Source organism: Carcharodon carcharias, chromosome 1 (genome assembly GCF_017639515.1).
Source record: "Carcharodon carcharias isolate sCarCar2 chromosome 1, sCarCar2.pri, whole genome shotgun sequence".
In the NCBI taxonomy this organism is placed as follows: Eukaryota; Metazoa; Chordata; class Chondrichthyes; order Lamniformes; family Lamnidae; genus Carcharodon; species Carcharodon carcharias.
This window is the reverse complement of record NC_054467.1, coordinates 172,591,941-172,605,676: the sequence shown is the minus strand read 5'-3', so window position 1 is coordinate 172,605,676 and position 13,736 is coordinate 172,591,941. Positions and strand designations below refer to the sequence as shown.

The 13,736-nt window shown below is 43.6% G+C and overlaps 1 protein-coding gene across 1 annotated transcript in view; it reads left to right on the top strand.

Moving 5' to 3' along the window:
- ndufaf2 (NADH:ubiquinone oxidoreductase complex assembly factor 2) overlaps positions 1 to 13,736 on the top strand; it is a 188,238-nt gene that overhangs the window by 127,508 nt on the left and 46,994 nt on the right. The window contains exon 3 of the mRNA XM_041195856.1: positions 5,791 to 5,831. Coding sequence (XP_041051790.1) covers positions 5,791 to 5,831 — 41 coding nt within the window. The remainder of the gene's footprint in view (positions 1 to 5,790; positions 5,832 to 13,736) is intronic.

Below are 13,736 nucleotides of genomic sequence, written 5' to 3'. Positions count from 1 at the left end.
TAGCCCTGACCAGTGTCATAAACATGTAATTATGATATTGCAGATTTTAAGGACATCTTAAAGGTACATTTCTGTTTGTAAACATTTACATTGAGTTTAAAAGATTTTTTCAAAATGGAAGAATGGACAGACAATATGGCACCTTTCTGTTTTGGTCAAACCTTGTCAGACTTCATTTTCTCTAGAGCTGGCTATGAAGAATCATTAAAATGCAAAGATCCTTCCTGGAATGCCTATTGAGTCTTCTCAAAGGTGTGAAAAACCCATTTAATTTTAAGGGAACGGGAGATGGGAAGGGATTTCAAAGGACCAGAATGTAATTAACTTCTTTGCCCGATGAAACAGCGACTCCTTGAAAATGAACATATCAGCCATTTTGTGTTTTTTGAACTGTATAAAGGGGGTTTGAGTGGCAGTGTGAGAGACAATAGCAGCAAACAGTTTCACCTGAAACAGCCAGGAACCCCCCAAGAGGAACTTTGAGAGATGTCATCCAAGGGGGTTTTCTCTCTCCCACCGGGAGTCTCAGAGGAAGGTATTAAGAAATCAGCTGCTTTTCTGCTGAAAGAGTCCAGGTGTCGTAACAGCAGAACTAATGAGGAACAAGAAACCTCCTCTCTCTCTCTCCCTTGACCTGCTAAGTCCACCTGAAAAAGGTGAACATCAACTGGTCAACTGCAAAAGCTATTGCAACTGCTCAACCAAAACTCAAGTTTCGATGCCTTCACTTCAGAAAGATGCAATGGGCCTGCAATGAGATCTCAAAGACTGATTTGAAATCTCATCTTGGTATCTTTTTATCTTCATCTGTTTTTAACCTTTGTATCTGCATTTTATTTCATAACTTTATCCCTTTTACCTAAATAACTTTCAACAGTAGTTTTTGTAATAAACTAATATTTATCTTGTTCAAGTTTAAAGCTTGTTTGCTTGGTTATTTTTAAATTGAACCGCTCATAAATTAAAAGGGGGCGATATGTGCACGCGCACATTCTTAGCTCACAGACCACTTTAAGGAAAGTCCTTTTATGTGATCATGACACCAGGTAAGGATAGCAGGTTCAAAACAAAAACAGAAACAAAAATACCTGGAAAAACTCAGCAAGTCTGGCAGCATCGGCAGAGAAGAGTACAGTTGACGTTTCGAGTCTTCGCCAATGCAGCCAGACCTGCTGAGTTTTTCCAGGTATTTTTGTTTCTGTTTTTGTTTAGGATTTCCAGCATCCGCAGTTTTTTGTTTTTATATAAGGATAGCAGGTTTCCTTCCCTAAAGGACATTAATGAACTGAATAGGTTTTTATGACAATCCAATAGCTTCATACTCACCATCACTGAAACTAGTCTATTTTTCATTTCAGGTTCATTAATTTATTTACTATCAGCAAACCTTATATGATTATTATTACAGGAAGTGCACTCCTCTCTTACATAGTATGAACGACAGGCCAGCCAGAAGTGGTTGTATCCATCTGCAGCTTTTTTCATTTCCCCTTCTGCTTTAAATGTTCCTCCAGGTTTGCCGATTTCATGAATGTAAATCTTCTTTATAAGCCTCAAATTTGGAACTTCTCATATGCCTTTTTCGAATCCAAATAGATTATTACATTTTCTGTGTTTGTGCTTGGCAAGCAATTTAGTTGCCTTCAAAAGAATTCCAGTGTAAGCACAAGGCTCATGTTGTTGGGTATATTATATAGTCTACGCTGTCTTTAGATGAACATTGATGGCATCTTATAAAATGCTCTGGAATTTTTTCCGTCGCTGATATAAGACTTATAAATTAAAATCATAGAATGGTTACAGTACAGAAGGAGACCATTTGGCCCATCAGCCTATGCCAGCTAGGAATATAGGAACACAGGTGCAGGAATAAACCATTTGGCCCCTCGAGCCTGCGCCGTCATTTAACTAGATCATGGCTGATCTTCTACCTCAACACCATCTTCCCACACCATCCCCTAGAAAACTATTGACCTCTGCTTTGAACATACCCATTGACGGAGCCACCATTGCATTCTGGGGTAGAGAATTCCAAAGATTTACCACCTTCTGACTGAAGAAATTCCTTCTCCTCTCAGTCCCAAATAGCCTATCTCTCACTCTGAGACTGTGTTCTCTGGTTCTAAAACCCCCTACAACTTGGGTAATCATCCTTTCTGCATCTGCCCTGTCAAGCCCTATAAGAATTTTGTGCACTTCAGTGAGATCACCTCTCATTCTTTGAAACTCTGGAGAATACAGGCCCAGTCCCCTCAAGGAACAATCCCTCTGTTGCCAGGATTAGTCTGATGAATCTTCATTGCACTCCCTCTATGGCCAGTATATCCTTCCTTAGGTAAGGATACCAAAACTGTATATAATACTCCAGGTGTGGTCTCAGCAAGACTCTATACAACTGCAACAAGACATCCTTATTCCTGTACTCAAGTCCTCCTGCCATAAACACTAACATACATTTGCCTTCCTAATTGCTTGTTGTATCCGCATGTTAGCTTTCAGTGACTTATGAATAAGAACATGCAGGTCCCTTTGGACATCAACATTTCCCAATCTCTCTCCGTTTAAGAATTACTCTGCATTACTGATTTTCCTACCAAGGTGGATAACTCTACATTTTTCCAAGTTATATTCCATCAGCCTTTTTGCATCCCACTCACAACTCACATTTCCACCAAGTTTTGTGTCATCAGCAAACTTGGATGTGGGAGCGAAATGTAATATTTCCAAATCATTGATATAGACTGTGAGAAGTTGGGGCCTAAGCACTGATCCTTGTAGTACCCCACTAGTCACAGCCTGCCAACCTGAGAATGATCAGTTTATCCCTACTCTGTTTTCTGTCAATGAACCAATTCTCAATCCATGCCAGTATATTTCCCCCAACCCCAGGAGCCCTAATTTTGCATACTAACCTCTTGTGTGGGACCTTAATGAAAGCCTTCTGAAGATCCAAATACACCACACCTACTGGTTCTCCCTTATCTATTCTGCTACTAATATCCTCAAAAAACTCCAGCAGGTTTGTCAAACATGATTTCCCTTTCATAAATCCATGTTGACTCTGCACAATATCACTATTATTTTCTAAATGCCCAGTTATCACAGCTTTTAGAATAGATTCTAGCATTTTCCCTACTACTGATCTGCAAGAGCAACCCAACTAGTTCCAGTCCCCATGGCCATGCAAATTATTTCTTCAGGTGCTTATCTAATTCTCTCTTGAAATCCACAATTGAACCTGCCTCCACCATTCTTTCGGTAGTACATTCCAGATCAGAACCACATGCTGTGTAAAAGAAGTTATTCCTCATATCACCTTTGGTTCTTTCGCAAATCACTTTAAACACGTGTCCCCAGATTCTCAATGCCTCTGGCAACGGAAATAGATTTTCTCCACCCACTCTGCCTAGACCACTCTAGGTTCATGCCTTATTTTTTAAATGTTACATTTGCTTTCATTAGGTGCATGGCATTTGATTCAAGATCCCTCGACGCATTTTAAGTATCAGCTATGCTCATTGTTAGCTCTGTCATCTCTCATTAAGAAGATGTTGGGTTCAAGACTCGACCAGATCAGAATCTAGGCTTACAGTTCAGTAGTTAGGCCATTGCTTGATATGCTACCTTTTGAATGAAATATTAAACTGAAGTCATGTTTCTCCAGTCAGGTGGGCATAAAAAATCCCAATCCACTATCTGGCTCTAGCAACGTTATTCCTCAAATATAAACCACCCAAGCCAGATTAGCTCACCTTCTGGTTCCCCAAAGCCTGTCGGCCATCTACAAGGCACAAGTCAGGAAACTGATGGAATACTCCCCACTTGCCTGGAGTGCAGCTCCAACAACACTCAAGAAGCTTGACACCATCCAGGGAAAAACAGCCTGCTTGATTGGCACCCCATCCTCCACCTTCAACATTCACTTCTTCAACCACTGACGTACAGTGGCAGCAGTGTTTACCATCTGCAAGATGTACTGCAGCAACCCATCAAGGCTCCATTGACAACACATTCCAAATCTGTGGTCACCACCAAGAAGGACAAGGATAGCAGATGCATCAGAATACCACCACCTGCAAGTTCCCCTCCAAGCCACATACCAGCCTGACTTGGAACGAGATCGCTGGGTCAAAATTCTGGAACTCTCTAACAGCACTGTGGTTGTACCTACACCACAGGGATTGCAACAGTTCAAGAAGGCAGCTCACCACCACCTTCTCAAGGGAATCTAGGGATGGGCAATAAATACTGTTTAAACTGTTTAAAAACTGATTGTTGTTTACATTACCACGTGCAGATTTGCATTTGCCTATACAACGATTATGTTTCTAAAGTCATTTATTGGCCATGACACCCTGAAGCCATGAACGATGTTATATAATGAAATTTCATTCATCTTTAAGTCTGCATTTCTTCATGGCATAAACCATACAAACATACAAATTAGGAGCAGGAATAGGCCACTCGGCCCCTCAAGCCTGCTCCACCATTCAGTAAGATCATGGCTCATCTGTAGGTTGTTTGATTGTCATCTCTGATAGAATTGGCACATAGTATGAAGTAGCGGGGAAGGAGATTGGAAATATCTACCGAGAGACTCTTTAAATTTAAACCAAATAAGGGCTTGAAGAGATTCATTTAAAAATTGCACAAAAAGCTACAGTAGATCGGATAGTTAAAGTACTGAAAGGCTGAATTCTCAATCAGCAGTCTTTAGTGTTATAAGCTGTTTGATTGGGGTGACTTTGCCTCTGAGCTTCACCTCCTTTCACACAGTGTCCACAAATAGATACTTCCTGTCAGGGGTTACTGGATCATAATTAGGAAGGGGAATTCAGGCTGCTTTTTGTTTTGTTTCATCACTAAAAGTTACCAGGCATGGAGATGTGGGAGTGTAAGGTTACATCTATAAAATACGTGCATTTATATGGCACTTCTCAGGACTTCAGGATATGCTAGAGTACTTTTCAACCAATGAATATTTTTTGAAGTGCAATTATTGATGTGGGAAGTTAGCAACAGCATAAGAAGAGTTTTTATTATTTTGAACTATCTGCAACATTATATTCATCTGCACAGAGCATCTTATTTGTCTGTTCAACTGGGTGTTGGTGATGCTATGGCATGGTTTGAAGAAAAGCAGCAAGTTCTCCTATTGTGTTGAGTAATATTTCTCTTTCAACTGATAAAAAAATAAAACAGATTAACTTGTAATTCTTAATCTTATTGTTGTATACAGGATAATGCTGGTGCAGAATGGCCAATGCATCCACAACTGTCTTTGCACAATAAAAGGATCTCATTTTATGAAACACTTTGACAATGCGGAAGTTCTATCTAAATCCATGAATTATTATATTGACTCCTGATGCTTAATTGCCTCAATATTTTAGCCAGTCATGTGTTGAAGTGCAGTTCAATATTTTATAATAAGCTTTTCAATATAAACAGAAGTTAACTAAATATCTTGTGAAATATTTGATCTGTGCCCCCTCACCATAGGAAAAACTTAATCGATGGTCTGTTATGATATGTACTTTAAGCTTGTACTCTTTATCTTAGAGTAATAGCTGCACTACAATACAGAATTGTTGTAAAAAGAGCATGAATTTTAGAAGATAATTTTTAAAAACTTGAAAGAGATATGTTAATGTTTTGAATGGATGCCAGCATCAGAACTTAGGACATTTTGTCACTTATTTGACTTATTTATTTCTTTTCCAAACACATAGGAAAATATTGCAAGATATTTGATTTTAATAAATTTTGATTTTCCTTTATTCTTAACAGCTTGGATACAAGGGCGCAGAAAGGACCCACCCACCATGGAGGTAAGTTTCAAGGTCTTTTTATTACCTTTTCCTTTAAAATGATTACAAAACTGTATGTTAAATATCTAACAAGAAACATAAATATAATAAATTAACTTAAAACTTGTAAAATGAACATCACATCAAACTGAAAAATAGCACTCCTTGTTAAAAAAAAATGGCATTTAGTGCATATAGAACACTGTCCCTGTTGCTCAGAAACTACAACAGATAATTTCTTTTAAAAATTCCAGCCTTCATTGTAAAAACTATAATCATGGTCCCAAAAGCTGGATTATATGCTAGCATTTAATAAGGTCTTTATTGTGAATAAACTCTGTTAGTAGTGTAATTCCTGACACATTTTGGTTTAAGTGCCCTATTTGTACTTTGGAATAAGTGCATGGATCGCCTTAACATGGGAAATAAGGCAATCACTCCCTAATGCATGTATTTTCCAGCAGGAAGAGTACAGCATGATATCATTATTATTCTGCAGCATTTGGCAGTCAGCAGTTAGCCAAGATGTAAAAGATCAGTAAAGGCTTAAAAGGTTGGAGGAATTACAATTGTGCTCAGGCAACTGGGTCAGAACCAGAATTTGAAGGATGGTAAATTGAACAAAGCTTCAAAAACCTGGATACAAACCTAAAAGAAATGGGTCCCTGAAATGGGCACCAGAGCCACAAAATTAGTTTGGTTCAAAATACAGTTACTAAAATAAAGCATTTACATATTTTGCTTGAGGTTATATTATAATCTTGCAGCCTAATAGCCATTTATAATATTTTCACCTCTTGCTGGAAAATAAAGCTACAGAAAGATGCCTGTACAATAGCCACCCTGTGGGCAGAATTTTACGTTCGGCATGCAGGTGCACGGCCGACATGCTGGAATGTAAAATGACGCGCGATGATGTCGGCTGTGCGTCCCAACGTCACCGCGTGCCATTGCAATATTTCGCTAGGCAGGCGCGCGATGAGGATGGAGGCGTGTCCATCATTAATTAACAGGAAGTTAAGGCCCTTGAGGCGACAATTGCCTGTAATTTTCCGCAACCTGTGTGATTTTCAGGGTGTCGCACAGGCGCAACGGGCAGGCGGGTAGGCCACATTTTCAAAAACCTCATCCACGGGCGGGATAAGAGGAGTGAGTGGGCTCACTAATGCGTGTTGTTTGTACTTTAGCTTCTAAGTTGCTGCTGCTTGTTTGTGTGAACAGGACAACTTCATTTCACTTCAGAACTGCTTTGACAGAAATAAGAGGCTTCAGTTCAGGACTCTGGAGGAGTCATACCATCGACCCACAGAAAAGTTACAGCACAGAAGGAGGCCATTCAGCCCATCTTGTCCATGCCAGCCCGAGGACACCCAGGTTCCCTTTCTAATCCCACCTTCCTGCACCCGGTCCATAGCCCTGCAGCTTACAGCACTTTAGATGCAGACCCAGGTACTTCTTAAAAGAGTTCAAAGTTTCTGCCTCTACCACCAACTTGGGCTGCGTAAAAAAAGTTCTTCCTCATGACCCCCTACACCTTCTGTCACTTATCTTGAATCTATGTCCCCTGGTTCTAGAATTCTCCACCAAGGGAAACAATTTTATCCTGTCCACTCTATCTATTCCCCTCATAATTTTGTACACCTCAATCAAGTCACCTCTCAGCCTTCTTTGTTCTAAGGAAATTAACCCCAACCTATCCAATCCCTCCTTGTAGCTACACTTTTCTAACCCTGGCAACATTCTTGTAAACCTCCTCTGCACTCTCTCCAGAGCAATTATGTCCTTCCTGTAATGTGGTGACCAGAACTGCACACAGTACTCCAGTTGTGGCCTCACCAGTGTTTTATACAATTCCAACATTATATCCTTACTTTTATATTCTATACCTCTGCCGATGAAGGACAGTATTCCATATGCCTTCTTTACAACCTTGTCTACTTGAACTGCTGCCTTCAGGGACCTGTGTACTTGTATGCCAAGATCTCTCAATTCATCTATCCCTCTTAGTATATTCCCATTTATTTTGTAATCCCTATAACTGTTTGACCTTGGGGCCTTCCAGGTATCAGACAGCCTTCCCTTACCCTGGGAATGGGGATTGTGGTCTCCACTGGAGGCACCTCCTCTGAGGAGGAAGAGAGGTCCAGAAAAGTGGGGGGGTGGGGGGCAGGTGTCCTTGTTCAGCCTCCTGGGGAGCGACCTTTGGGAGGACTGGCGCAGGGCCAACAGGAAGTGCGAGGCGAAAGGGACCGCAGAAGATGCCACTATCCTGCTGCCAGGGTTTACAGGTGGCAATGCAGCTGCCTCAATATGTCTGAGGTGCAATGCTGAAGGAGGCCCTGTCTCTCAAGGAGACAGTGACCTCCATCTGTCAGGTGATCAGACCTGAGATCAGCTCCAACAATGTGGATGGACACCCCATGCCAGTGGTGCTGAACGTCACAGTGGCCCTCAACCTCTATGCCTCCGGCTCTCTCCAGGGGTCGGAGGGTGAACTTTGTGGAGTCTCCCATTCAGCTGTCCAAAGTTGAGTCAAACTGGTGACAGACACTCTGTTCAAGTGTGCATTGACTTTCATTCACGACCGCACAGACGTGCCAGCCAGGCAGAGTGAGCCAGAGGCTTTGCCGTGATTGCTGGGTTCCCCTGCATCCAGGATGCAATTGACAGCATGCATGTGGCCATCAAGGTGCCAGCGGGTGAGCCTGGTGCCTTTGTCAACAGGAAGGGATTTCACTCCTTGAATGTGCGGTTAGTGTGTGATCACAGGATGCAGATTCTGCAAGTCTGTGCGAGGTACCCAGGCCGCTCCTATGACGCTTACACCCTGAGACACTCCCAGGTGCTGGGGCTCTTCAGTGCTCCAGCCTGGTTGGATGGATGGCCGCTGGGCGACAAGGGCTAACTCCTCAAAAGGTGCTTCATGCCGCTTCTCCACCATCCAAGAACAGAGGCTGAGAAGTGTTATAATAGGAGCCATGCCCTCATAAGGGCTGTGATGGAGAAAACCATCCGTCTTCTCAAGATGTGCTTCCGATACCTGGACCGTTCAGGGGCCGCACTGGAAAAAACCCCCAGATTGTGTGTCACTGATAGTGGTTGCATGCTGCGCTCTCCACAATCTGGCGCTGGAAAGGGGCGACGCAGTGGAGGAAGATGATGTTGATGCAGCTGCTCTGGCAGCAGCCGATGAGTCCAGTAGTGACTCCAAGGACAAGCACGCTCAGGAGAATGCTGAGGGGATAGACGCTGACCCGAGCAACCTACAGTGAGGCAGGAACACCCAGGAGGCTTTGATCCAATGCTCCTTCAGCTAACCTACCAAAGAAGAACAACCACCACATGCCAGGGCTGCGGGCTCCATACTCGATCCCTGACAGGAACATTTGCTCGGCAAACAACATGCACTATGTACCATTTCAATAAAGTTCAATGACAATAAAGTCACTCATTACACCATGGGCTACCCTGCACCTGCAAAACTTATGAAGCACCCAGAGACTTGTTGAAGACAAACACACTTAATGGTGTGGTGCCTGGCATACCATAATACAAATTAAATGGAAAGGTGTTATCCATCACACCTAATAATAATTAATGTAAAAGTGGGGAAAAAAAATATTATCAGTGATAAGCCCGTGTTGTGCTTAAGGTGTTTTAAGGTTTCTTTTGCGGTTGATACATCTCAGTGCTCCCCCTTTTCTGGCACTGGCATTGGAGGCAGCCTGCTCACTCTGCTGTCCTGTTGGCCTTGATGACCTTGGCGGGCGTCCTCTGGCCCGTGGAGCCTGTGCTGGCCCTGCCTGGAGGGAGTAGCCAGTGCCACAGCTGGCATCTGCCCAGCCGCCACCGTCTCATCGGATGCCACGGTCACTGGCAGAGGGGCGGAGAAGCTGCTGCCGTCATTCGGAGTGCCCTGAGAGGAGCCCTCAGGGACAACAAGCAGCTCATGCGCTAACGACAGGTCGTTTTGGACCTCCCTGCTCACCGTTGATGGACAGGCGCCTAGCTAGGATACTGGCTGCCCAATCCATCTCCCGCACTGACAGTGACCACCAATGCAAGTCCGAGCGCATCCCCAGGAACCTCTGATTCAGCTCCTGGAGGAGCCTCTCCATGAGAATCGCCACTCTCTCCATGGAAGAAGCATTGCCCTCGGCTATGAGGGTCATTGCATTGCTCATGCTCTGCATGAACTCCTCCAAAACGGGGACCATGTCACACATTCCCACCAGATCCTCCCACACACCCTGATGGACTTCCAGCATTTCCTCCTCAGGTACGACTCCAGAGGCACATCATCAGCCACCGACTGAGCATTTCCCGGTCCCTAGCAGTCCTCCAACTGGGCACTCTCTGCCTCTGCCTGCACCTCAAGCAAGTGTGAAGTGCCAGCCCTGCTGTGCACCGAGATACTATCCGCTGATCTAATGCCCACCAAGGTGCTGGTGTCTGCACTGGTGCCTGCTTGGTTGAGAAGGTGTGATGTAGGTATATTTCTATGGTCGCTGTCCTCTGGGATGAGTGGTGGGTCTTCAGGCTCCTCACCCCAATGGGCTTCTGGTGAGCCTGAAAGTCATTACACTGTTACTATGCATGCCTGGCACCCGGATCAGGGCGCCCTCAACTTTCCATTATCAATGGGGATTCCACGTTCGAGGCTCATATCAATATAGAGACAACAGTGGAATGGTTGCTATTACAGACATTCTGACCTCAGTGCATTGCACTCTTACTCTCTGTGGCACCCTCAACCTCACCGAGGCTGCTTGACCTAGGCGCATGGCGCCTCTCCAGCTCCAGGGCCTCCTCTCGTATCTACTCAAGATTAGAAGGTGGGGCTATTCTCAGCCAGTCCACAACCTTTCTTCATTGTTACGGGACGTCTTCTCCTGAAAGGAGAGAGGAGCATTGATTAGTCCACCCTGTACCTGCATTGCCATTGCAGCCTGGCTAACCCCAGCTGAGGAATTCCTCGCAGGGCTCAGCCGATTCGGGACAATGGAGCCGCAAAACACTCCTTCCAAGCAGCCAGGGCTCACCCCCTTAACAGATACTGCTTCATTGACATTTGCCATTCACACTCCAAAGAACTCTGAGGTCCGGGGGAGTGGGTGACCCATGCCAACAAGGTACTCACCCTTCCTGATTGCAGGAGATTATTGAACTGCTTACAGCATTACACCCATGTGCGCCTCACCACATCATGGGAGCTCACCCTGGATGTCCCAGGTATTTTTGGTGAGGTGGGGGGGCCTCCTCCTCCCGTCTCTGGGGAAAGAATATCTCTGTGCGTTCCCGCCGAGCCCACCCGACGAATGTAAAATTCTGGCCTATGTGTTTTAATACCATCTTTGCAATGGTTAGCTTATAAAATCAAGAAATGACTCTTTATTAAATTATTCTTTCTCTTGGTGTGTACTTTTATTGCCTTTTCCTAGTTACCCTTAGAAGGTGCTGGATTTTCATGAACGACTGCAACCTGTGTGGTGAAGGTACTCCCACACTGTTGTGAGCTGGAATTTCAAGCAATTAAACCGAGCAATGAAGGACAAGCAATAAATGTCCTTGACAGGATTGTGTGTGACTTGGAGGGAAGGTTGGAGATAATGGTTGTTCCCCATGCACCTGCTACCTTTATCCTTCTGAGTGGTGAAGGTCAGGCGTTTGGGAGGTGCTGTTGAACAAGCCTTGGCAAAATGCTGCAGTAAATCCAGTAGGTTATTCTGTCTTTGTAGTATAAGTCTCTAGAATGATCAGGGTGGTAGTCCAAATTGCTAAAGGCATCGTGAGGGTTCATTTGACCAGCCAGGAACTGCTTGGTATAGTTGGCCTACATTGAAAAAGTATGTAAAACAAAAACATAAACAGAATTACCTGGAAAAACTCAGCAGGTCTGGCAGCATCGGCGGAGAAGAAAAGAGTTGGCGTTTCGTTTTCTTCTCCGCTGATGCTGCCAGACCTGCTGAGTTTTTCCAGGTAATTCTGTTTTTGTTTTTGTTTTGGATTTCCAGCATCCACAGTTTTTTTGTTTTTATCTCTGTGTTGAAAAAGTATATGTTGTCAAGGTGACATCTGGAAGTTTTTTTTTGTTTATTTTCTCATTATTTCTACACTTTGCTATATTACCACGCATCCACCTCTATGAAGGACTGGAAAATTAGCAATACTGATAAAAATAACTCCAATTTGAGATAAAATACTTTAGCTTCCATCTACACAAAAGGTTTTTCTTGTTTCTTTTACATTTTTTTAGATCCAGTTTCATTTTATTTGGGATAAATGGACTCACCATTTGTATTGCACCATGCAGTTACCTCATTCTCAGAATTAATCTGGATGATGTGCAATGTGAAAACAAATTTAAAAAATCAAATGTAAATTATATTCTGACACTAAATGAAATAAGGATAGGGCACACTGCATTAACATAAATTCTAACCCATAGGTTAAATATTCAAATCAGCCTAAGGATTTACTCCAGAGTCTCCCCACTATGAATTGAACATAGAGTCAAGGAGCTCCTGCGCTGGCAGGGGGATTTAAAGACGGAGGGGGGCTCATTAAATCCAATGGGTGGCCTGCCCGCCACCTAACTGCCCTCCCCTGCTTCCATTGCAATGATATCAGTGGCAGTGGGTGTCAGGGAGCCTGCCTGCCAGTGGGCCAATTGAGGCCCTTAAGTGGACAATTAATTTCCACTTGAGGGCCTCATCCCTCTGCCATTGGGATTTAACCGGTGGCACGAGAGGCCCTTGCCAAGCTGCCAGCCCAGCAGGTTTCCATTCATAGGCAAAGTGGTGTTTCCTTAACTGGTACCCTGGGTCCACCAGAGGGCCCTGCCAAGGTTAACTCACCCCAGCTACCCCCCACCCCCCCCCCCGTAGGGTTGCCCTCCCCTCAATGACATCTGAAACATCAGCCCTCCACCGTCCCTTGCTGGGGAATGCCTGCATGGCACCCAGCAAGACCCCCAAACACTGACCTAAATCCCAAACCTGCGGTGCATGCCTCTCTCCCAAAGTACTGGAGAGTTGCCGGCCTCTGTTTCGCTGGCAGCTCTCTGAGGCAGGACTTCCCTTTCCCTGAGGGGTGGAAATCATGCCTCTTTTCTGATTGTGTTCCATCATGTTTCCCTCAGCGGTCTCCCCCCAACCCCCCTGACTTTTTAGCCTCATATAATTCATTGAGTCATTATGGCACAGAAATAGGTTATGCAATCCATTGAGTCTGTGTTGGCTCTCTGTATTTGTGGTACATTGTACAGCTTCAGAAAGGCTAATAGACTTCAGTTTGTGGTAACTATTTGTCAGGTGTCGTAGTGAATCATGTTGCAGACAGAATTTTTTTTCATTCATTGATGGGATGTGGGTGTCGCTGGCTAGGCCAGCATTTATGCCCACATTCAATGAATGAATAATAAAAAAAGAATGGAGTACTGTGATCAGTAACATATGGATGTGCATCAACTGGAACAACCCTGAGGGAAGGCCCAAAGTGATGTCCATAGTACAAAAAATAAGTAATCTGCAAGGTTATTCTTTGAAATTATGCAAATGAAGAAAACCCTTTACATTGACAGCACCCTACCCTAAGAATTTCCATTCTTTTTATCAATTTACATTTTATATTGTCGGATTTCTATATATATTTCTCTTACCATTCATAAAAAATGATTTAAAAAAATCAAGTCCTTTTTCTTTTAATTTTATTCACTTTAAATTGACTTCAAATTTGCTTATCAATTGCATTTTTCAGTCATTTAATTGATTATCTTATTTTAGTTTTTTGCCTTCATCTTGCTTTTCTCTTTGTCGTTCACTATCTTTCCTTGATGTTTTTAGGGAGGGCTGTTTGGGGGAATCATTAGAGACAGCTCTCACGCTTCGAAGGAGACAAAGAAGCTAGTGGAATATAATTTATAAG